Source organism: Gorilla gorilla, chromosome 21 (genome assembly GCF_029281585.2).
Source record: "Gorilla gorilla gorilla isolate KB3781 chromosome 21, NHGRI_mGorGor1-v2.1_pri, whole genome shotgun sequence".
NCBI lineage: Eukaryota > Metazoa > Chordata > Mammalia > Primates > Hominidae > Gorilla > Gorilla gorilla.
In genome coordinates this window covers 47849251-47874906 of record NC_073245.2, presented here as the reverse complement: position 1 = coordinate 47874906, position 25656 = coordinate 47849251, and the positions used below count along the sequence as shown (strand labels likewise).

Below are 25656 nucleotides of genomic sequence, written 5' to 3'. Positions count from 1 at the left end.
GCAGGCCAGAGCTGGCTGGCTCAGCGGCCTGCGAGCTAACGGGGACTGCAGTAAAAACACGCCTACATCCCGAGTACGGAGGATTTCTTGTCTCCGCCAATGAAGCAGAGGTTATAACTACATCTCTGTGCCTGGAGGTGGGGAGATAATCGTAGTGAGGACACTCCTTCAACCCGAAATGGAAAGGAGGCCTTTGTGGCCTACCAGCAAAAGGGGACCCAGGTCACACCTGTGGGGAGGAAGCTGTAGTCGGTACACTCCTGTGAGTTCAGAAAGGAAGTATCACAACCGGCCGCCTTCGTGGCCTGAAGGTGGAGGGGGTTGCAGTGAAATGCCTCCGAGGTCCATTGCTGGGGAGGGGCTTTACTCGAGGGTGTAGCAGTTTTGAGAAGCCGGCGTCTGAAGCTAGGAAGTGAGGGGGTGGGGTGAGTACGCCTCCCGAGGCTCTGAGAATTGTAGTAAGATGCCAGGCCTTTGGTCCCCCAGTAGGGAAGGGGCTGCTGTGAGCAGCACATTTACGGCTCCCTCGGGAGAGGATCCTGTGGCATTTCAGGAGGACGAGATCCAGTGGGCTGCGGAGGGTGGGTGCTTTTGATGGAGAGTTAATTTAGTTTCTCTGAAGCTTGGCTGCATTAGTTTGCAGCCACGTGAATTGGGTGGTGGGAGGGACTTTGAGGATCTACAGGTTAGTGACGGGGTTGGACGCCAGTGCAGCAGGCTTAGCTGCTAGGTTGTAAACGTACGGGCTTTTTGTGTGCCTCCAACGTGTGCTTTATAGTGACAAATCTGAGGGGCTCTTGTGAGGGTTACTCAGTATTAAGTGCTAAACATTTACTCATCTGCGTGGTGTCATGCTGAGAATTGCAGACTTTAAGAGATTTCTGGGCCCTAAAACCCTCCTTGGCTCCAGGATTCTCAGAGATAACCTAATATAAATTGAGGAAGTTGGTAGGGACCGTTTTATATTATTCAATAATAGAGTCAGTATAACCCACTGGAAAAAGTTGTGATGGCAGCTGAAGGTTTGTTGAAGGGAGAGGCTAGGCTTGTGACTGCAGTATTTTAGAACTTCTTGCTTGAATGGTTTGAAATGGTGTAATTTTTGCAAAATGCAGTCTTAGCAACAAGAATTGTCTGGGACCTTGTTAACTAGTGTATATTGTTACTGCATCTCAGAGCATTTGCAGTCGAGAAAAATCCCTCAAGTCTGGACACATAGGGAAATCTTGTTTTTTAAATTATAGAACTACAGTACAAGACTGGTTGTACTTGTTTCTGAAATTTGGCAGTTTTGATAAGAATGGAGGATTTCTGGATTTAGTGGAAAGTGTGTGCAGACATTTTCAAAGAGTATAAAAAATTGGGAAGAACTGTTACAGGTGGTTCAAATAACGTTATGGTAATTTATGAAGAAAGTGAAATGTTTGGCGTGTTTATACAAAACAGACAATGAAGATGTGCTTAGTATATATTATTGGACAGATTTTTAATGAAACAGGGAATCCATTTTTATATATGCTCGATTAAATGTTGATTACTTTGCTTATGGATTGTAATGTATAATTTTCATTTTCTTTATGTTCAAATCTGTTAGATGAAAAATGTGAAGCTTTAGAAATAATTGTGTGGTTACTTGCAACGTATTGTTACATGCTAATACCAGTACTCTTTGGGCTTCTTTCACCTTCTTTGACACGTCAAATGTTTTGATGATTGAGTATTGAGAGTTTGGGAGTTGTTAGTACAATCTTTAGGTGTGAAACTTGATTTTGTGGGCCAGTGTGTTCCAGGTGCTGGAATCCAGTGACAGTGTTGATAGTTTTTACTCCATTTTGCAGAGAGCCACTCTGTCATTGTATGAATGTATGTTTTCTTCTGTAGATGTTGTAGGAAGAACCAAGTGTCAGTAGTTGGTTGCACGAAAGATGCTTTTAGATGTCCCTCCCTAAAATGCAGAGACTGATGATGTCCACTTTTATATCTTTTGTCTGGCCCACAAGTGCTTAATAGTAAATGTTCATGGAGTAAAGGAATATTGTTAAATGTTTTCAACTAAACAGAAAAGATAATTTTATCTAAACTACAGTTTTATCAGATTTTACTACCACACCCATATACCTTTTGGTTTGCACAAAATTTAATTAAGTTTAAAGCCAGCTTTTAAGACTCAAAAACAGAGTGAATGTGGTTGTTTAGGTTGGAAGTATAATTTTGCTCAAGTGAAAATGAAGGTAGCAACATTTTTGTTGGCATTTGGGGGGATTGAAACATAACTTAATATCTTTGACAGGAGGAATATCTTATTTAGAAATGTCTTCTGATTTGCTGCCTTTGAGTACGGAATGGAGGTTAATGGAAAAATTGAGTAATGCGTTATAAAAAGTATACATCTCCATCAGTGTCAGAATAATTTTTTCATTAAGAGTGATCCTAGACTTTGATATATGGTCCATTTGGGAATGGGGAACAAAATCAAGTGGCTGAAACTGTGGTTGTTTCATAATGTTTATTATAATGTGATTATACTGTTTTTAGCATTGTGCCCGTTGTGATTGGTTCTCTGTTGCTAATCTCTGAGGTGAACATTTGAGAGTTTAATTGTTTCTTTTGGATCTGAAGAACCTAGCTCTGCTGTACCCTGGTTCTTGTTGATTAAAGAGTGATAACTGAACAAAGTTGAAGTTCACTTTTGGATGTTTACTACCAGATGAAGAGTGAAAATAGTCGTTTTAGTTTGTGCCTTGACTTCTTGAAGAGATTTGTTGTCAGACATTTTTTTCTGAAATTCCAAGTGATTAGAATGGCTAGTAAATATGAAAGTCTGTCTTGTCATAACATGTTAAATTTTTGTAGCAGATACTTGTGATTTGTGCATGCATCTGGTATTTTGTCAAGTTGAAGCAAGCCTTTATGTTAGGGCTAATTCCTGATAATATGAATGGAAAATACTAAAGCCAGCTTCTTGTCTTAGATCTTCTGAAGTATATCAGTGGCTTTAATGACAAATCAGGCCCATTTTCTCCTTTCCTATCATTATGCTGTATGTATAGATAGAATATGTATTTTAGATGTTTTATTGTTATTATTTTAGTCTTATCCTTCTAAAGTTCAGCAAAGCTTTAGGTAAATGGCATGGATTTTTGAAATCCTGCATTCAGTCGCTAGCTGACATTTAGAATACAGGAATAGTAGTTTCCTGGAAAACAGTGACACTTATGTTAAATTCTTGTGGTTTTTACAAAGTGAGGTGTCAACACAAAAGTATTTCAGTTCTATTTCCATTTACCTTTCCCTTTTGAAGAGGTATAATACCAAGGGTTGTGAAGTTCTGACTTGTAGCATCAACTTTCTGCATATTTTTCCTTGGTATGGGGTGGGGTGGGTATTCCTCTTTGCTGAAATAGAAGAGAATCATAAATTTCTATCTGGATTGATTTTGTGCTTTAAGTTGTACACATAAAACTTGAACTAGGCATTTGTCAAATTCAGCTGGGCCTTTCAGCCTTGCCTTGTGGAATGAGAAATTTCTTCCTTTTAAAGGTAATTTCTGGTAACCTTTTAGAAATTTTTGAGAGTAGACCTGGTGAGTTCCCTTTGAGCTTAACTGGCTGACCCCAGATTTGTCCTTCTCAAGATAGACATACGGTATCTTTTGAGTTTGCAAGGGAAGAGGCTGAGAGGAACCTTCTTACCTTATATTCAGGCATATGCCCTGGCCCCATACCTGACCTTTTGAATTGGAATCTCCAGTAGGGATCAGATGTTTATTACAAGTTCTAGAAACTAGAACGTTACCCTGTTATGTGGCTGCTGGAGTCAGACCTGTACATAAATATTACAGTACTTCATGCTCTTGCTCATTGCTTTACTTGAAGCAGGTTTTTTTCTGTTTCACATTTTCCTTTGTGACCTGTTAAACTACTAGATATGGCTTTCAAATGAAGAATTTTTAAACTCCTTAGACTTAGTTAGGCTAGGCCAGGCGTGGTGGCTCACACCTGTAATCTCAGCACTTTGGGAGGCTGAGGCGGGTGGATCACTTGAGGTGAGGAGTTAAGAGACCAGCCTGGGTAACATAATGAAACCCCTGTCTCTACTAAAAATACAAAAATAAGCTGCGGGTGGTGGCGCACACCTGTAGTCAGTCCCAGCTACTCCAGAGGCTGAGGCATGAGAATAGCTTGAACCCAGGGAGGCGGAGGTTGCAATGAGCCTAATGAGCCTAGATCGCGCCACTGCACTCTAGCCTGGGCGACAGAGCGATACCCTGTCTCAAAAAAAAAATGAGTTAGGCTAGATTTCTACAACATGTAAAAGATTAATACAATGCTCTAGACTTTTGATTGTATTGATTACATATTTGCATAGCTCTTTGTGGTAAAACCATCTCACTGTTCTTTAGCAACTTGAGTAGTTGACTAGACGATGAATAGTTTGTCCTTTAGAAAATCACACAGAATTTTTGAAATATGTTTTACTTTTTGGTGATGAATATTAAGGTCATTAGTTGTATTTTGGTCTTGGAAGATACTATAAGATGAGCATCATTTGGAAAAGTAGTCATAGGTAATCTTAATACTGAACAGTGGCAAATTTCTTCTCTGTCCGAATTAAAACATGACCTTTGAAAAAAAAAGTAAAAAATGACCTTTGAATATAGTTGTCTAGACATTTGGTCATATATGCTTGTGACTTGTTAATAACTTCACCAGTTTGGAAGAAATGACAGTGAAAGATGAGTGACCTGTTTTTATTTTGGGATATACTCTTAATATGTCAGGCATTTTTAGGGTGTTTTTAAATTTTATTTTATTTTATTTATTTAAATTTTACAAGTTTTTGAGAACTGTTGTGGTGCCAGAGGAAAAAACACTTTCCCTTAATATTTTGTTAATATTTTGAGCTCCAGTGGAATTAGTCCTTATAGCAAGAACTCATACTTCATTTGTTTTGTGATGTTGGATGCTATTTTGTGCAAAATAAAATATATTGAAAGAATAATTGCAGTAATTTCCATGAGTACCCTTGAATTGCTATCTTAAGTTGTCCAAGAATTGTTATTGTGCGAACTTGTGCCTTTTCATCACAAATTTGGTGAGAACCTGGGGAAATAGACTTGTGTTACGGAGTTTTCTGGACTGGTTTAATTATAAAGTGATCAAAGCAATTAGCTGTGAAGCTGAGCTTTATGACTGTTTTAATTTTCAATGGATTCGTTATTGGGCTAAGTTATGACACTCTTGATGTATGTAAATATATAAATATTTTGAGATACTCAAATTTGAAAGCAATACCAACTAAAAAGCATGTGCGGGATTTTGTTACGGTGTCTTTCTTTTTTTTTTTTTTTTTGATATGCATTCTAATGAAGTACTCTGGTGGTTTCAGACTCGCCTTCGTAATGTACAGTGTGGCCTGTGCGTGTTGTTTTGTGTTTCCTGCATTGATTTTTGCCTCCGTTTATTCTCTATTGCAGTCTAAAAGTTGGTTTTAATTGGTTGCCCACAGGATTGACTTGGCCTCTACTTCTTGTTAAGAAAATACATCTCTTGTTTTATCAGGTAAGAGATTTTGAATAGAGAGTTCGTTTTTATACAAAATAAAATGAGATAGCTTATTAAGAAATATGAAAATATATGTAGCAACTATATTGTGTGTGTGTGTGTTTTTTTGTTTGCTTGTTTTTTGTTTTGAGACGGAGTCTTGCTCTGTTGCCCAGGCTAGACTCTGTTGCCCAGGCTGGAGTGCAGTGGTGCCATCTTGGCTCACTGCAACCTCCGCCTCCCGAGTTCAAGCACTTCTCTGCCTCAGCCTCCCGAGTAGCTGGGATTACAGGCGCCTGCCACCACACCCGGCTAATTGTTTTGTATTTTTAGTAGAGATGGGGTTTTATCCTCTTGGCCAGGCTGGTCTTGAACTCCTGACCTTGTGATCCACCTGCCTTAGCCTCCCAAAGTGCTGGGATTACAGGCATGAGCCGCCGCCCAGGCCGGTGTGGTTTTTTACAAGTTTATCTGAGGGATAGGGGTGGGGTAGATGGGTGCTTTGAACAGTTGTTCCTTTGGGGGTCAATTTCATTTATATGGATCTATTTATCTTGCGATTTTCCTGATAGGCAGTAAGTTTTATTTCTTAGTAGCATTTTAGACTAATTACAAATACAGATGCTTGTTATTGATATGTTTATTTATATTTCCTCAGAGTTTAAGTATAGATAATGGGTCACATGTTTTAGAGTACAAATTTTAGACTTTAAATGGAACCTTAGCAAGTGGAATCTAATCCTCTTGTTTAAGTAACTAAGATAGGCCCAAGTTAGGTTGAAATGACTTAGCTGTCGAACAGTTACTTAGTAACAGAAAAGCAGATACTTTTTAAAATTTTTAAAAAATTTTTATTTCTTTTATTTATTTATTTGTTTTTGAGACAGAGTTTCGCTCTTGTTGCCCAGGCTGGAGTGCAGTGGCGCGATCTCCGCCTCCCGGGTTCAAGTGATTCTTCTGCCTCAGCCTCCCTAGTAGCTGGGATTACAGGCACCTGCCACCATGCCCAGCTAATTTTTTGTGTTTTTAGTAGTGACGGGGTTTCAGCATGTTGGCCAGGCTGGTCTTGAACTCCTAACCTCAGGTGATCCACCCACCTCATCCTCCCAAAGTGCTGGGATTACAGGTGTGAGCCACCGCACCTGGCTGCAGATATTATTTCATATTTTTTGGAAGCTAGAAACAATTTTCCTCATCAGATGGCTTTATGAATAAATCTTGTATTCCACTTTGGTTTAATATTCAGCCCTTTCCAGCTGGTAATCTGAGGCAGATTTTCAATAGCATATTCTCATGTGTACCTTGTACAAACTTTCAGTAAATCCCTGCTCTTAACAGAAAATGGCTTGAAGACTTAACTGTGTATGTCACTTTAGCCCTGTGTTTAATTTTTGTGTTCTTGGGACTATATCAAGTTTCTGTTTGATTGTCCCAGTGCAAACTAGTCTCTCTCTCTCTCTCAAGTTGTTTTGAGTACCTGGATTGCCCATGATGTTTCCCCTATACAAAGTGATTAACCGTTTTTTGAAGTTGAACAGGAAATGCTATCACATTTTGCATACAGCCACGTATTCTAGATTGAGCAAGGAATGTGAATTTGATTTAATGACTTGGAAACTGCTTGATGAACCTCCTTATAGGCTGCTAAATAGTAAATGAGAAAAGAGACTGTTGGTGTGATGTTTTTTAGCATTAATTTTTCTTGTTGACTCTTGAAGTTTGTAAATGAAAAGCTTCCCCCACACTTCCCAAATTTCTAGTGCTTTATAATGGCCTCACAAAAAGCATTTTCTGTTTGCTAGTCCATTTTTCTGGATTAAATTTGAAGGTGGCTTTTTATTTTTGTGTATGTGTCTGTGAGAAAACTGTCAAAGCCAAGCAGTTTGTTTCTTGTTTGTATACGGCAGTTGTAATATTGAGATATAATTACAGATTTTGTTGCATTGCATTAGTATTTATATAATATTTGACAGTGAAGTTACAGAATTCTTAGAGCTTATAGTAGAAAATCTTGCCCCTTCTAATGTTCTTGAGAAGTGATAAAACCAAATCTCTTCATTAATTTATAACCTTTCTGAGGGTCATGAGCTGATTTTATGGGCTTATATTTAAAAGTTGACTTTTCAGGTGGGGCGCAGTGGCTCACGCCTGTAATCCCAGCACTTTGGAAGACTGAGGAGGGTGGATCACCTGAGGTCAGGTGAAATCCCATCTCTCCTATATACAAACACTTAGCCAGGCACGGTGGCGCATGCCTGTAATCCCAGCTACTTGGGAGGCTGAGGCAGGAGAATTACTTGAACCCGGGAGGTGGAGGTTGCCGTGAACCGAGATCGTGCCGTTGCACTGCAGCCTGGGCTACAAGAGTGAAACTCTGTCTCAAAATAAATAAATAAATAAAAGTTGACTTTTCAGATGGGTTGGAAAACACCCTATGTTGTTGACCACCTTAATTTCAAAGTAGTATGTTTCCCAGGCCCAATAATTCGGCTTGTGTCACTTTCCAAAGGGCTGCCCTTGGATTTGCTCTTAGAAGCCTTTGGAACTGAAATACTGAAATTTGAGGGGAACATTTCTTTTTTGATTATGTCAAAACAGGCATGATCTAAGGAGATCACAGAGATCCTACAGGAGTTGTGTAGGTCCAAGACTGTAACAACCACTGAGTAATTCACACTCTGGTTCTAAAACAAAAACAAAAAATATTTTTATTGTCAGCCCTCTCCTAGGGGAAAATAATACTTAAAAAAATTTTATTAAATAGAGGATTTGGTTATTAGTCATTGGACCTGAGTTTTAATTAAAATAGTCACAGTGAATGGGACTATAACCAGGTTCTACTTTTGGGGGTAATGAATCAAGGTAACTCAGATTTTGGCTGTCCTATTCAGTAGTTCTTTTGGCTTCTTAGTATGTCTTAACCTTGTTTATAATAAATAATTCCATATGTAGTTTTTTGTAATGTACAAGGCAGATTGAAAAGTTTTAGGATGAATAAAATAATGGAACCAGTTCTCATTTAAGACTTGAGTCTACTTTTAGTCTTAAGTATTATTTACAATTCATTAGTATTCTAGTTTTTTGCTTCTGTTGGATGGATTTTGAGACTGAGCTCTATAAAATCACACTCTTGATAATTCTATGAAATTATCAAGTATATAGGGAAGATGCTAAGCCAGTTTTAAATACTAACTTCTATATATTCTTTGCATGTTTTTTCCGTATAGATTGTTAAACTTTGTTTCCTGATTTGACTTAGACATTTCTTTTAAATCTTACTGAATGATTAGTGGTCTGAATGATGTATATGTATTTTACTGTCCTACAGTTGTTTTTTCTTGAACTTTTTGAGTCTTGGGACTGAACTGTTTCCAAAATTAATGCCTTCTGGAAGTTGAAATTGTCTACGTTTTACATTGTAAATGGCACGTAATGTTCAGTGTTTAGAATATCTAAATTAAAGACATTGCCTGTGATAGCTTGAGGGACTATTTGAGGGCCTAATATGGTAGCTGGTCATTCTTGTAGCTAAAAACTTGGTGTGATAAACAGGAGTCTGACCTGGCCGTTGCCTTTTCTCATCTGCAGGTGTGTGTGGTTTCAGCGCAGCATGGCTGTGGTCATCCGTTTGCAAGGTCTCCCAATTGTGGCGGGGACCATGGACATTCGCCACTTCTTCTCTGGATTGACCATTCCTGATGGGGGCGTGCATATTGTAGGGGGTGAACTGGGTGAGGCTTTCATCGTTTTTGCCACTGATGAAGATGCAAGGCTTGGTATGATGCGCACAGGTGGTACAATTAAAGGGTCAAAAGTAACACTATTGTTGAGTAGTAAAACGGAAATGCAGAATATGATTGAACTGAGTCGTAGGCGTTTTGAAACTGCCAACTTAGATATACCACCAGCAAATGCCAGTAGATCAGGACCACCACCTAGCTCAGGAATGAGTAGCAGGGTAAACTTGCCCACAACAGTATCCAACTTTAATAATCCATCACCCAGTGTAGTTACTGCCACCACTTCTGTTCATGAAAGCAACAAAAACATACAGACATTTTCCACAGCCAGCATAGGAACAGCTCCTCCAAATATGGGGGCTTCCTTTGGGAGCCCAGCGTTTAGCTCAACTGTTCCAAGCACAGCCTCTCCAATGAACACAGTCCCGCCGCCACCAATTCCTCCAATTCCAGCGATGCCATCTCTGCCACCAATGCCATCCATTCCCCCAATTCCAGTTCCTCCTCCAGTACCTACATTGCCTCCTGTGCCTCCTGTGCCCCCGATTCCCCCAGTTCCTTCTGTGCCACCCATGACCCCACTGCCACCCATGTCGGGCATGCCGCCCTTGAATCCGCCACCTGTGGCACCTCTACCTGCTGGAATGAATGGCTCTGGAGCACCTATGAATTTGAACAATAACCTGAATCCTATGTTTCTTGGTCCGTTGAATCCTGTTAACCCTATCCAGATGAATTCTCAGAGCAGTGTGAAGCCACTCCCCATCAACCCTGATGATCTGTATGTCAGTGTGCATGGAATGCCCTTTTCTGCAATGGAAAATGATGTCAGAGATTTTTTTCATGGGCTCCGTGTTGATGCAGTGCATTTGTTGAAAGATCATGTAGGTCGAAATAATGGGAATGGATTGGTTAAGTTTCTCTCCCCTCAAGATACATTTGAAGCTTTGAAACGAAACAGAATGCTGATGATTCAACGCTATGTGGAAGTTAGCCCTGCCACAGAAAGACAGTGGGTAGCTGCTGGAGGCCATATCACTTTTAAGCAAAATATGGGACCTTCTGGACAAACTCATCCCCCTCCTCAGACACTTCCCAGGTCAAAATCGCCCAGTGGGCAGAAAAGATCAAGGTCAAGATCACCACATGAGGCTGGTTTTTGTGTTTACTTGAAAGGGCTACCATTTGAAGCAGAAAACAAACATGTCATTGATTTTTTTAAAAAGCTGGATATTGTGGAAGATAGTATTTATATAGCTTATGGACCCAATGGGAAAGCAACTGGCGAAGGCTTTGTAGAGTTCAGAAATGAGGCTGACTATAAGGCTGCTCTGTGTCGTCATAAACAGTACATGGGCAATCGCTTTATTCAAGTTCATCCAATTACTAAGAAAGGTATGCTAGAAAAGATAGATATGATTCGAAAAAGACTGCAGAACTTCAGCTATGACCAGAGGGAAATGATACTAAATCCAGAGGGGGATGTCAACTCTGCCAAAGTCTGTGCCCACATAACAAATATTCCATTCAGCATTACAAAGATGGATGTTCTTCAGTTCCTAGAAGGAATCCCAGTGGATGAAAATGCTGTACATGTTCTTGTTGATAACAATGGGCAAGGTCTAGGACAGGCATTGGTTCAGTTTAAAAATGAAGATGATGCACGTAAGTCTGAACGCTTACACCGTAAAAAACTTAATGGGAGAGAAGCTTTTGTTCATGTAGTTACCCTAGAAGATATGAGAGAGATTGAGAAAAATCCCCCTGCCCAAGGAAAAAAGGGATTAAAGATGCCTGTGCCAGGTAATCCTGCAGTTCCAGGAATGCCCAATGCGGGACTGCCCGGTGTGGGACTGCCCAGTGCAGGACTTCCCGGTGCAGGCCTGCCCAGCACAGGACTGCCTGGTTCAGCAATAACCAGTGCAGGACTGCCTGGTGCGGGAATGCCCAGTGCAGGAATACCTAGTGCAGGAGGTGAAGAGCATGCCTTCCTGACTGTAGGATCAAAGGAAGCCAACAATGGGCCTCCATTTAACTTTCCTGGTAATTTTGGTGGATCAAATGCCTTTGGGCCACCAATCCCTCCTCCAGGATTAGGAGGCGGGGCCTTTGGTGATGCTAGGCCTGGTATGCCTTCAGTTGGAAACAGTGGTTTGCCTGGTCTAGGACTGGATGTTCCGGGTTTTGGAGGTGGACCAAACAATTTAAGTGGGCCATCGGGATTTGGAGGGGGCCCTCAGAATTTTGGAAATGGCCCTGGTAGCTTAGGTGGTCCCCCGGGGTTTGGAAGTGGCCCTCCTGGTCTTGGAAGTGCCCCTGGGCATTTGGGTGGGCCACCAGCTTTTGGGCCTGGCCCTGGCCCTGGCCCCGGCCCTGGCCCAATCCATATTGGTGGTCCCCCTGGCTTTGCATCTAGTTCTGGAAAACCAGGACCGACAGTAATTAAAGTGCAAAACATGCCCTTTACTGTGTCTATTGATGAGATTTTAGATTTCTTTTATGGCTATCAAGTAATCCCAGGCTCAGTGTGTTTAAAATACAATGAAAAAGGTATGCCCACAGGTGAAGCCATGGTGGCCTTTGAGTCTCGGGATGAAGCCACAGCTGCTGTCATTGACTTAAATGACAGGCCTATAGGTTCAAGAAAAGTAAAACTTGTATTAGGGTAGCCATTCACATCATTTTTTATAGGGTAGATCTTCATATTGCTGTGATTAATGCATCCAGATTGTTTTCCTAGTATTTCCAGGTTAGAACCTGTGGATTGTTTCAATTGCATATAGCTTGGTTTCCATAACATAGAGCATTGGTTGACTGTTTACAGAAGACTCACTCACCAGGATAAACATTGCTGTATGTTACAGTAAAGCTATCTGGAGAGAACACATAAGTGATTTTGGCATACCATTAGAGAAACCATTTGTAAAACTCAAATGACCACATAAAGCTTATCAAGGAGTCTAGATTGGTTTTGTTTTATACCATATGGGATGAAGAAAATAGAAATGTCAGTAGAACTCATTGAGGGTGCTCTTGCCAGCTGCTGAAAATAGAAGTTGGCTACTCTCAGAATTTGGTTTAAAGCTGGACAGATTTGCTTTGTTATAGGGTAAAGCTTTGTCTAAAGTCTTCATTTTCTTTTAAAATTGAATAAAATTTCTGTATACAGATTCATTGTATGTACCTTTATTGCTTCTTAAGGGTCCTTGCTGTATAGACAGTCCTGCTTCAGAAGTTGCTGCTTTGTTTGTCTAATTGACTCATTTGTAAATGAGCAGAACTGTTTTGTTGGTTTTTTTCCCTAAATATAAAAGTCCACACTTCGTTTGTGCTATAACCTCAAACTTTGATTTCTAATGTCACACTTAAAACTGTGTGGAATAAGACTTTTGCCATAAAAATAAACTATGGAGTGCTTTATCTACCAGAGCCTTTTTGGTTTGACCGCCACGATTTAGGTTAGTCAGTTTAAAAATTGTTCATGTTGTTTGGATGGTATCGAAAACCAGAAACCACTTTTAATAATGTGTTTAAGATACTTGATTTGAAGTCCTTTTCATGATGGACTAATTGTAGTATCAATTTCCTCCTGTCCCGATTATGTGAAATTTTGGCCTTTAAACAAAGAGGGGCCCATTCATAAGAAAGTGTTATATCTAGGTTTTTAAAACTGAAGTTGAAATTATCTTTGTTAGCAGTAGTAGTATAGAATAAAAGATCCGTATGCTGGTTCATAGATTGATACGTGTTAGTCCTGTTATTTGGAGGCTTTTTGGCATAGTTGTTCGATCAGGAGCCTGTTTACTAAAAGTCTTCATGCAGAGTACAAGTGCAGCCGCCAGAGGAGAAAATTGAGATTCTTGACCCTTTCATACTCTTTTCTTTGGTATTCAGGACACTAAGGCAGGAGGACCACATGAGTTCTGGTTGGTAAGTGTCCTTGTCATGAAAACACTTGCCTTACAAGGCTGTAATTATGATTTCCCTAGTCAGTGCTCTGAAGATGTGTCACATTATATTATAAACAATACGGAAGGGGAGATAGGTGAGATGATAATGAAAAACAAATTTTCTCACTGTCATAAAAGGCTCTAATTATGGTTACTTTCCTTGTGATGAAAACACTTGGCCTTACAAGGCTCTAATTATGGTTACTTTCCCTAGTCAATGCTCTGAAAATGTGTCACATTATAAACAATACAGAAGGAGCGATAGCTGAGAGATCATGAAAACCAAATTTTATCTTTTACATGGCCCCTTTGTCTTCGTTTGAAACATCCCCAACATTTCCTACAAATCAGTGTACTTACAAAGGGGTCAGTCTTTTAAAATAAGTATTTCCTATTAAACTATATATATACAGTGCCTTTTTGGTGTTGTGAGTCAGTGGAACACTGAAATACAGCGGTTGTGTAATTTAGATTTAAGAGTGGCAACAGTTTCATTTGATAAGATTTGAAAAGGCTTTTTATCACTACAATCTTAGAGGATTGACAGTACAGGATTTTTGTTTAAGAGAAGGATTGTTTAGACTCAAGAGGTGACTGTTGTGGGTCTTTTGATAATTCATGAATACAGATTTGCTTTGACCGATCACTAGATACTGCCTCCTCAATTTCAAAAGCAATATAACGTTTGTATATGCTGTTTAATTTAAGTTAATGTTAAGTAATCATTTCTCATTCCAAAGACAATGCAAAAAACTTCAGCACTGCTTGAGAGTTGTATTTCAGCCACAGATATTTTCTCCATTGGAAAGCTATTTTCATTTTAGAAAAATGGGTTGTTTGAAGATGAAAGTCTTTTATCTTTTTTCACAATTTATTTTGGTTATATGTTCGTACATTCTTATTAAATATTTCATACACTTTATTGCAACTACTTTGTTATTTCTACATCTTAGATAAATGCTGAAAAGGAAAACGATTTCATTGTTCATCTAATTAAATAAAAGAGCGGTTTGTGTAGAAATTGGAGAGAACTATGTTTTATATGAATCACAACAGTGCTCGTTGTGGACTGTAATTAAATGCTTTGCCCTCTGGAACTTGATTTTTGTGTATCTGAGATTTATTAACAGTGCTAACTGCTAAGGATACTGTTTATCTTGTTCTGGGCATTGGAGTTTCAGTTTTTAAAAAATTCTTGAAAATGTATTCTGTGAAACTACTCATACCTCTCTTCCTGCGAATTTTCTCCTAAGAACTAGGTTTGGGGTAGAAATTAATTGACATTATTTTCTCATTTGCTTTGTATGGTATGAAGGATTTGTAAAGCTTTGCTCAAAGTTGTGTGCATTTGTAAACACTATCATGATATTTTCAATTTTATGTGTAAATTTTATTGTCTGTTTTTGGTGATTCTGACATTAATGGAAGAGAATATTTTCCATTAGATTTAATTTTTTTTCCTCTCCCTTCTGATTTTTTTTATTGGTGTTCATTTTTCTTTTGATTTAAAGGATTAGAGAAATCTACGAATGTATGTCATAAATAAGCAAATTTGTAAACTTTTCTGAACTTTAGTGAAACATTTAGTTCACAAGCATAATTTGGAGGTGTGTTCTGTGTTTACACAGTAGTTTGGATGTACAATTATTATTAGTGGCTTTTTAAAAAATGAAACAGTGTTAAGTGAAATGTAGTTCCTAGCTTTGTACTCCAAGTTGTCAAAGCATCAACAATGAAAATTCGATTAGGAAACTTTATTTAAAATTTCAGGTAGTAATATTCAGTGTAGTTAAGGCCAGTCTTAATCCACTGGATGAAAATCTAGGACTGTATGGAAGTAAGCAAACATTACATTTTTAGGTGGAAATAGTCAGCCTTGCATAAAAACAAGGATGCGTGAAAGCCTTAAATTCCAGCTCCCTTTTACTGGAGTCTGTGGTTGTGTACAGGTATGGGCCAAGTGTAAAATCTCATCAATTTTAAGAACACTCGGGAAATGAGTAAAGAAAATGTAAAATTGCTGCTAGTCAAATCTTTTGGAAAGAATTTCTGGAAGTGGTCACTTTAAAAATTATTTTCCACCCTTGCAAAATTGCCACATTTAAACTGTTTTACTGGCAGTTCTATAGTAGTCCAGACTTTAGAAACCAAACACAACAAAATGGCTTGTTGCCAATATGGCCACAACATTGCCAGCAAATACTGCCTTTGGCATCACTCAGCAGAGGTTTTTGTTTATAAAGATGAAGTCTTGAATACTGTTCAATAAACTTGTCAAAAAATAAAACAGGCTGATGCTTTTAATGCTTTAACTGCACAAAAGTACTTTACTGAGCTATGATATTATCTTGTCAGGGTTTTTGTTTTGTTTTGTTTTTAAACCTGAAAATATTTTGTGCCTTTGGAGAGGTAGATTTGGTAATCTTGGAGAGGTAAAAATTGTTGCTTATCCTTGCCTGCTAATGCTGAAGTGTCAAGAGAAGAGGATACTTGGAACAGCAGGGAGGAAACTTGATTCAAGTCCATAGTATCCACCTTTTCAGAATTTTATGTGTATGATGTGTTGGCAAACAAAGCCCTTAAATGCTGAAAGCTTTTTATCTTGAAAGAGTTTAGCTTGTATTAGAATTTGGATACCAGTGTGTTTTAGAGGGGGCTAGACATAACATAATTCCAGGTAGTAGCTGAGCCATTATTAAATAATAAGGATTTGACTAAGCAATGGACAAATCACTGAGTGAAATCAGCTGCCTACAGATACCCAAAATGACTTTTACCATCTGAAAGGGGTGGACTGTGTGATAATATGTCTCCTTTTCTTGTTCAGGAGAGATCAGTTATGTAATTCATTGTTACCTGCTTTCCAGTGTTTTACAGCAAGAAATAGTTTATCAACTATGTGCATCATCACTAATCTCCCAAAAGTAGAGCTTTTACAGGGTATGGTAGAATCTAAACTTACGGCTTTCCTTTTTTATTAAAAATGGCTTTATTTCAGTCTCATCTTTTTAGTATAGAATCTGATCATTTTGACTTGTGAAATGTTCTGGAAAGAGTGTACTCTGGTAGTAGCACAATTCTCTGATGTTACAGTGACTTTTCTGGGAAAACCCCTCTCTATTCAACAACATAAGCAAGTTACCTGCTCAGGTAAATGGTAATTTTTTTTTTTTTTTTTGAGATGGAGTCTCTATCTGTCGCCCAGGCGGGAGTGCAGTGGTGCGATCTCGGCTCACTGCAACCTCCACCTCCTGGGTTCAAGCGATTCTCCTGCCTCAGCCTCTCAGTAGCTGAGACTATAGGTGCGTGCCACCATGCCCAGCTATTTTTTTTTTTTTTTTTTTTTGCATTTTTAGTAGAGACGGGGTTTTGCCATGTTGGCCAGCATAGTCCCCACCTCCTGATCTCGTAATCCGCCCACCTCGGCCTCCCAAAGTGCTGGGATTACAGGCGTGAGCCACCGTGCCCAGCTGGTAAATGGTAATTCTTTACCATGCTGTTCTTGGGTTTGTTCTTGGGTTTATTCTTGTTGCTTTGGCTGCTTTGTGTTAGAGTCTCAAAAGCATCCTAGAGTATGACTCCTTTTCTGGATCAACGTTAACTAGCAGTGAGTAGCCACGGTGGCATGCTACTCTACATACTGCTCTATCACTGGAGTCCAGAAGGAGAAGAAAGCCACCTGACATAAACATTTCAGACCCAGGGACAGAAGGACAGCACTCTAAAAGTCTAAGGGCAGGAAAGAGTGCTGGGAAAAATCACAATCAAATCCCTTGAATTCTGTCAATAGCCCCACGGACCTCCTTCCAGTGAAAATGTTTAAGGTGTGCTTGCTTCAGCAGCACATATTAAAAACGAATTAAACAGAGAAGATTAGCATGGCCCCTGCACAAGGATGACACACAATTTGTGAAGTGCTCTTTTTTTTTTTTTTTTTTTTTTTTTGAGACAAAGTCTCACGCTTGTCCCCCAGGCTGGAGTGCGATGGTGCGATCTCAGCTCACTGCAACCTCCGCCTCCCGGGTTCAAGCGATTCTCCTGCCTCAGCCTCCCGAGTAGCTGGGATTATGGGCATCTGCCACCATGCCCAGCTAATTTTTTTGTATTTTTAGTAGAGATGGGGTTTCACCATGTTGGCCAGGCTGGTCTCGAACTCCTAACCTCAGGTGATCCACCCACCTCAGCCTCCCAAAGTGCTGAGATTACAGGCATGAGCCACCATGCCCGGCCCTATTTTTTTTTTTAAATTAAAATGTTAAAGGTTAAGGCATGGAGACTCAGCAAACGTCATAGAGAAGTGGTAAATGGCACAGCTGAGCATTGGAATTGGCTCCCCAGTTGTTCCAGACATCTGGATATTGACCTTAGTAACTTACTAGTTTCAAGTCATTTTGCTTAATTAATGGCTTGCCATTTCATGATAGGAGATGACTATTTCGTTGTGGGGCAATGACCAGCAAGAGAACATAATTCAGTATGAACAGTCAAAGGTGTTGAGTGTATTTGACTCATTTTAGGAATGAGCTGTACTGTATTCAAATGGGCTACTTGATGGTTCATTCCCTCCATTCTGCTGCTGGTCATTTCCTCCCTTTGCTTGCTTATATAGTAAACCTGCTAGTAACCAGGACTTAAAACTCTTAGATTGAAGCCCCTTCACTGCTGTCTCTAGCCTCAGCCTCCTAATGGGTGGGAGTAGTTCATTCATAGCCACTTAGAGTTTGTGCTTCATATCAAATGATAACAACCACATTGTGCTACACCACAAGTCACACAGTGGGAAGGATTTAAGAAGGTTAAATAGTTTTTTGTTTTTTGTTTTTTGTTTTTTTTTTGAGATGGTCTTGCTCTGCCGCCCAGGCTGGAGTGCAGTGGTACAGTCAGCTCACTGTAACCTCGATGTCCTGGGCTCAAGCAATCCTGCTTCAGCCTCCTAAGTAGCTAATTTTTTTTTTTTTAATTTTTTTTGTAGAGATGAGGTAATTGCTGGGGTAGGGGTGATGGTGGAGTGGAGGGGTAGTTTCACTGTGTGGCTCAGACCGGTCTTGAACTCCGGGGCTCAAGCGATGCTCCCACCTTGGCCTCTCAAAGTGCTGGGATTATAGCTGTGAGCCACTATGCCTGGCCTCAGTTTCTTAAGAGGTTTTAAATCACACCAACTGGTACCAGTGCCTCTGATTGCCTTGATTTTTCTTTGATCCCACTTGGAAGTTTGTTAATGCCACACTCCACTATACTCCACACATTAGATTGCAGTGGGGGCTGGAGAGTGGCCCAACCTTTATACATAACTCCCTTCTGTGGTTTGGCCTGTGGGACCAGTAGGGTCCCTGTGCTGTAACTCTGACTGAAGTGATGGACATTAATGCAACTACTAATTACTGATGTAGATGAGCTGCTTTATTTCTATGACCATTGAATTGACAGATTGGAATTGGAAACACCTGTCACCTTCAAGCTTTTAAGACAACTTCACATGAATGTACAGCTTAGCCATAGCTGTATCTCATACTAACAGATTTTTGCAGTGGTGTGCACCCAGCACTTATACTTTGGCGGAAAAGCAAAATAAGGTTCCTGTTCTTCAACAGTTGAGGGTTTTAAGTCACAACTAAGTGCTTGGTTGTGCTTATACTAGGTACATTCCTATACCACGGGAACCAGGTAGTGGCTTTCCTGGCCATTTGCTAAGTCATGGTTAGACAGGAACAAGTGTAAACTAGTCTTTGTCGTAGTGTAGTTTCCTGTTGTTGAAATATTCCTTTGCTTTCTCGGCTTCCCTAACATGTAAATTCTGAAGACCCATCTTAAACTCTCCCCAGTGTCCCAAATGAATTTATTCCTGTGAAGGGTAGGGGGCTTGCATTATGAACAATAGGTAGGTTTCTTTTCCAAGAGCTCTGGTCTGCTTTTGTTCATTTACTCATCTCATTTTGTGCTGTAGGAGATATACACTCCTTTTGTGCACACTGTAGATGCACAGGTATTTGGTGATGCCTCAGTCCTGGAGATCATCAGGAAGGCGGTATAGTACTGTTGTCTCAGACACCCCACAGGTGATAGACATTAAAAGAATGTAGATTTCAGCCGGGAGGGATGGGGGCAGAATTGACTACCCTATAGATGTCCTTTGAAAATTTTGATACAGATCACATTTTTTAGAGGTGAGTTCTACCTTATTTGCACTATGCATGCTTGCTACTTAAAATTTATTCCTTTGATCAAGTCCTGTAAATGTGGAGTCCAGGATTTCCTACCTTCCTGCCCCAGCAGTCAGACAAATAGGGAGAATTATATTCCATGTTTGTGCAAGGCTAACATTAGCATAGATCATGAGGGGAGAGCATATGAGTCTCACTGCTCTTGTAGTGGCAGGGTAGATTTCAGATTGGGGTGAATTACAAAATGTGAACTGTTGCTAAAATGGTTGGATATAGAAATAACATTCTCAGAATCGGTTCGTGGTTCCATCAGTTATGTGACTTAGGACAGATGATTTCCCTCTGGCCTCAGTGTTTCTTTTACAATATGGGATTAAATTAGATAAGCTTGTGTCCAGTTTTAAGCTTCTGTGATTGTATGAACCTAGCCATTCGGTTTCTGGAAATCTGTACTGAGTTTGGATCTTAAACTAAAGTGACCAGGAATGGAGCTCCAAATTTTGATCTGGGTACTGCTCTCCTGGTTTCCCTAGTGTGGTAGTGATTCTACACTGCAGCTTGAGAAATTCAAAGGGGAAGAGTCTTATCTCTCCTTTTGGGGGCTGTCCCTGTCCTGCTAGTTATATCCTGGAGCAGGTAGACCAGAGGCATTCCTCCTGGATCCACTCCTTCTTGGTCCAATTAACCAAGAAGGAGTTAATGATACTGCAGAAGGACCCATAGGTGCACTTCCCTGTTTGTGAGCACCTACAGGGACAGTTGACACTGGGTACTTACTCTGTGCCGGGCAGGGGATACTTTCTATGACTGTCCTCATGTAATCCTCACAAATAACCCTGTAAAGTTAACATTATTATCCCTACTTTACAGGTGGGGTAATCCAGGCAGAGAAAAATAATTAATAGTAAGGGGAAAACAAAGATGTTTTAATCATGGATGCCTGTATGACTCCTCAGATAGAAACCCTCCCTCAACTATCCCCAGCCCCTCCCTGACTTTTAGGGAAAGTGGGAGGCCACTGGCAGCAGTCTTCTGTCATGGATTCTGAGCTGCTGGGGAAGGAGCCTTTTCAGTTTGCCAACTCCAGCTATAGTGTGGAGGGCCCTTACCTGTTGGTAGGGCTTCTTGGCCTCCACGGTCAAGCTTATGATTGCAGAGGGGGACCTGAATTTATTTTGTTGTTTTTTTGTTTTCGCAACAGAGTCTCACTCTGTTGCTTAGGCTGCAGTGCAGTGGCGTGATCTCAGCTCCGCCTCCTGGGTTCAAGCAATTCTCCTGCCTCAGCCTGCCAAGTAGCTGGGATTACAGGTGTGCACCACCACACCTGGCTAATTTTTGTATTTTTAGTAGAGACAGGGTTTCACCATGTTGGCCAGGCTGGTCTCGAACTCCTGACCTCAGGTGATCCAGCCTCCCAAAGTGCTGGGATTACAGGTGTGAGCCACTGCACCCTGCCTGAACTTATTTTGAAGTACTCACGTGACGACTTTGTGTTAGTGTGTTCAGAGTCTCTGGGCAGAGAAAAACACCCACTCGGCTACAGTCCTATCCTGCTTTTGAGAGCCTGTTTGCAGGTTCTAGCAGGGGAGCACTCGTATATCCTTGACCAAAGACCAGTCCTCCTCTCTCAGGGATGGTCGTCCTCTTCAATCGAGCATGCAGCTTCGGGACAGATGCATGTGGAGCGGTGAGGGAGGAAGGGGACACCCACCCAGCCAGCCAGATCAGCCAAATCAACCCTGGTGATCAATGGGGTGACAGATGTCGCAGCCAGATGGCCCTCACTTCCCTATCCTGCTTTTGAAGACCATGTAGTCCTCCTCAGTTTGCTTCTTTCCTTCTCCATATCCAGTTTTGTCGTCAAGTTAGGTTCTTTTTGAAGAGTTAGTTGTACAGTGGTTAGATTTGTTCAACTTTTGGATAAGGCTTTGGGGATGTTGGGGTTAGATTAGTGGCTTTGGTTTTTTGTTTTTGACCTTCACCCAGTACAGTAAAGTGGGAAACCTTGTGGCCATCTTCTTTTTCATATTTTCCCACCTTTTAGTTTTTGTGTGCACATGTTAAGCTTTGTAGTGTTGCCAAATACTTTGTGTCAGCCTGACTCCTTAGTAGTATATGGATCTAAACCAAATTTATTGTTGAAAATTTCAGTTTATGAGTACCATTCAGTAGCCCTTAGTCATATGTATGAATAAGGAATGTGTAGTTTTATAGAAAGGATTTTCATTTTTGGTTCAGTTTGTGACCTGTGAGGAATATCCTTAGAGCTGCTGATGTAAATTTGGAGAATCTCCGAGTTGGAAAAGTAGGGATAAGAAAACTTGTCTACCTTCTCCATGTCCTTTGATGGGGCCAAAAAGGAAAAAGAAGAGTGGTGGTGGTTGGTGTAGTTTGTCTTTTCAGTCTTACGGGAAACAATGTTCCATGGGTGGTCCTTTGTAAGCCTATGGAGGATTTTCTGATTGGCTTTCAAGACTTGATCCTGCATCTGTGAGCTGATCCAGCATGCCAAGGTAGGCAACAGGAGTGTGAGCATGACATTGGTTTATTAAAGGAGTGACCCTGCCACCCAGACCTTCAGCCCTCTATGCCACCTTCTTGCAGCCTCTGTACAACTTCTGGTCATTACCTGGGGTGGATAAGGAATTGGGAATTGCAGGCTGGTGCCTTTCTGGGTTAGGACTTTGGAAGTGGAAGAGGGAAGTGTTAAGGACTGATGAATGAATTTCAGCTCATTTGGCACTGAATTAGATCCCACTGGACCCAGGAGAAATCTGTTATTGGTTATGAATAGGAAAATTAGAACCTCCCAAGGCAAGGGAAGGGTGGCCATAGAAAATGAAGGGCAAGTTACTCCCTTGTAGCAGAGAATGGGATTCCCTATCGACAGTAGTATGCTGGTAAACTGGCTGGCAGGGTGAAGGAAGCCATGACTTTTTGCAGTTGCCCAATTTCTATAGTTTTAAACTTACCAAGGCCACCTGCTTAAACAGTTTCCTAATATGTAACAGTTGGCTCTTGCAAGCCATACAAGCTTGCGCCAGCACACTGCTGCAGACTTCCCTCAAGTATTTGAATTCCCATTATGTGCTCAGGTATATGCTGTGTGGCAGGAGATGCTGAAACAGTGTTTATTCTGAAGAGCTTTGTCATTTAATTGACAGGCAAGAAGCTGGAGAAACATCGACAGAATACAGTCGTGTGGCATGAATTGAATATAGTGGTCCAGAGTGAGAAGTTGAGTGCTGGAAAGATCATGAAAAGGGGAGCATATATAAGCTAGGCCTGAAGGATAACGATAATAGCTAACATGTGGTCATAGCAGTTCCAGACTCTGTACTAAGCATCATGCATACATTATTTATATTAATCTTCAGAAATAGATACTATCCCCCAGTTTACACCTGAGGAACCTGAAGTTTAGTGAGATTAAGTATTTGCCCAAGTTATATAGATATGACATCAATTTAGTGTTGTAGTATGTCATTATTGTGGCTAGGAAGGAATAAGGCCAGTATTTGGAGCCTGGTCACTTCACTGCAGAACCCACACTCTTGCCCACTGCATCAGATTGCAACTGAATATAAAAAGGGGGGCTTTTCAAAGAGAGGAAAAAAGTCTAACAACAGTCCAAGGTTTGAGATTAGGTAGGAATCAGAATATTTGAGTTCTAGTCTTCATTTCACTTAGCCATATATGTGGCCTTAGCCAAACCACATCTTCCCTCTATGCCTTGGATTGAGGGACTTGAATTAGATGGCCACTCAGTTCTTTTTTATTTTTGACATATTGTGAATTTTAAGTTATAAAAATGGGAATGAGTATGCCTTTCTTAAGGGACACTGAGAGAATGTGCCCTGCTAGGGCACATTGAGGTTGGCAGAGGGAGTAAACAGAAGAAAACAAACTATAAAGGGTGACTCCTAAGTGGTAGAAAGCAGAGGCAGAAAAATGTTGGAGCTGTAGACTCAGCTGTTCCATTCGCAACACCCGACTAGCCCCAAATGGAAGGGTCGGTGGGTGGGGACATAACAGAGAAGATAAACTGGTGTTTTGTGTTGGGTGTTCCTAGAAAGCCTACTTCTCTCGGTGTCTCAGTAGCAGGTCAGAGCTAGATTTGGGTCATTTCTGAGGATGCTTGAGTATCACTCCTTTCCTAGCATTCATAAATTTAACAGATATCAATAGAGCACCTGCTGTGTTCCAGGCGTTGGCACAGAAGCAGGACTAATCTGGTCCCTCTGCTTGTTGAAGTTACAGTCCAAGAGGAGAAATACATAATAAGCAAGTTACACATTTTGGTAGGATTATAAGAATTGGGGTTTTGTTGAATTAGAGTCAGGGAATGTCTGTGACTTCAACATAACAGATAGGAGGGGACTGAGAGTGGAAATGGTAAAACCAGTTAGACTGTTAGAGACATCGAGCCAAGATGTGCTTGGTGATGAAAGAGTGCACAAATATCACAAAAATAAATGATAAATTTTTTTTATTGACTCAAATGTGATATTTAATACGGTTCTGGAAGATTTTGGTCCTAAAAAGGAGGTTGAAAGTCCATGGGGTTAATTATAATGGCAGTATATGAAAAATACATGAGTCTGGTTTAAAGTAGGTAGTTGTTCAAGAGATGTAGGACAGAAGAGTGACATGAACAGTTTTAATCACAGATTTCTAAGCAGAGATAGGCTTAGAGGTAGATTTCAAAGGAGATTAAACATGTTTTGGAAGAGAGTAATAATCCCATGGTTTATAGATCATTTAAAGGAAATTTTTTTTTTTTTTTTTTTTGTTTTGAGACGGAGTCTGGCTCTGTCGCCCAGGCTGGAGTGCAGTGGCGCGATCTCGGCTCCCTGCAAGCTCCGCCTCCCGGATTCACGGGCCATTCTCCTGCCTCAGCCTCCCGAGTAGCTGGGACTACAGGCGCCCACCACCTCGCCCGGCTAATTTTTTGTATTTTAGTAGAGACGGGGTTTCACCCTGTTAGCCAGGATGGCCTCGATCTCCTGACCTCGTGATCCGCCCGCCTCGGCCTCCCAAAGTGTTGGGATTACAGGCGTGAGCCACCGCGCCCGGCCAGGAAATGTTGCTCAAAGGATAGAAAACTACAGATGGAAAAGATTTGTTTATAAAGAGTTGTGATTCCAATGAGAAAGAAAAGGAGACAAATCTGTGAACAAAACTGCTTGCACAGGAAGCTCTGACCTCAGAATGGAAGCCAGGCCACCTTAGGGGCTTCACATCAGTGAGAGTTCAGCCCCTTATGCTACTGAGGCACACATGAGCCCACAACAGTATGGCTGGGGTTTGATTCTGGGTTCAACAAACTGAAAAAGGATTTAGTCCAGGAAAAGTGGTGTAATGGTAATGATTAGGAAGGAATAGTCCACCAGAAATTGAGGCCTACACAGGAAGATGATAATCGTAGCCCACTACACGTGTTTGGCCCAGACCAAGGGCATCTCTTTTGGGGACATTTGAGAAGTCGTGGAGTGAGAAGACAGCAGCTCCAGTTGTTGCCTGTAATCTTACCACCCCAATAATCACTGCTAATGCTTTTGTCATTCACAACAACCTCTTACCAGGGGGAGGACCTGTAGTTCTCCAATTAAAAATTTCCCTAGCTGGGTGCGGTGGCTCATGCCTGTAATCCCGGCACTTTGGGAGGCCAAGGCGGGCGGATCACCTCAGGTCAGGAGTTCAATACCAGCCTGGCCAACATGGTGAAACCCTGTCTCTACAAAAATATGAAAATTAGCCGGGCATGATGGCCAGGTGCCTGTAATCCCAGCTACTCTGGAGGCTGTAGTGCGAGAATCACTGGAACCCAGGAGGCGGAGGTTACTATGAGCCGAGATGGTGCCATTGCACTCCAGCCTGGGCAACAGAGTGAGACTCTGTCTAAAAAAAAAATAATAGTTTCCCCAACAATTTATTATGAAAATTTTCAACATGTAGCAAAGTTGAAAAAAATTATACCCATATATCCGCCATTTCAGATCCTACAACTTAAAATCTTGTTTTATCACATTTCTTCAACAACTCCTTTTATTTTTTGGTGGATTTCAAAAAAGTTTCAGTCATCAGTACGCTTGTAAACATTTCAACATGCCTTAACTTTAGTGCAATATTTGTTTATGGGTGGTTGGGTTTTTTTGTGTTTTTTCTTTTGTTTTTGTTTTTTTTTGTAAAATTTTACAATCAGATGTGTACACTCAGTGTTCCTTTAGATGGAAGTGACAAATGCACACACTCCTGTGAC

The 25656-nt window shown here is 40.7% G+C and overlaps 1 protein-coding gene and 1 non-coding gene across 15 annotated transcripts in view; both read left to right on the top strand.

Annotated features, from left to right (window-relative positions):
- The window catches only part of LOC101127756 (RNA-binding protein 12), a 39121-nt gene that overhangs the window by 487 nt on the left and 12978 nt on the right, over positions 1 to 25656 (top strand). For 2 of the 14 annotated variants that reach the window (XM_019017035.4, XM_019017036.4), the window contains exons 2-3: positions 5477 to 5561; positions 9132 to 12707. The exons of 3 other annotated variants lie outside the window; for them this stretch is intronic. In XM_019017035.4, the coding sequence (XP_018872580.1) occupies positions 9154 to 11952 (2799 nt within the window). In that variant the 5' untranslated portion in view covers positions 5477 to 5561; positions 9132 to 9153 and the 3' untranslated portion in view covers positions 11953 to 12707. Of the gene's footprint in view, positions 1 to 5476; positions 5562 to 9131; positions 12708 to 25656 lie in introns of those variants that run through there. 9 more of the 14 variants (XM_055373409.2, XM_019017034.4, XM_055373412.2 and 6 more) reach the window with 7 other exon arrangements.
- LOC115931815 (U6 spliceosomal RNA) lies at positions 17060 to 17162 on the top strand. Its single transcript, XR_004068261.1, has one exon. It is a non-coding gene; the product is annotated as a U6 spliceosomal RNA (small nuclear RNA).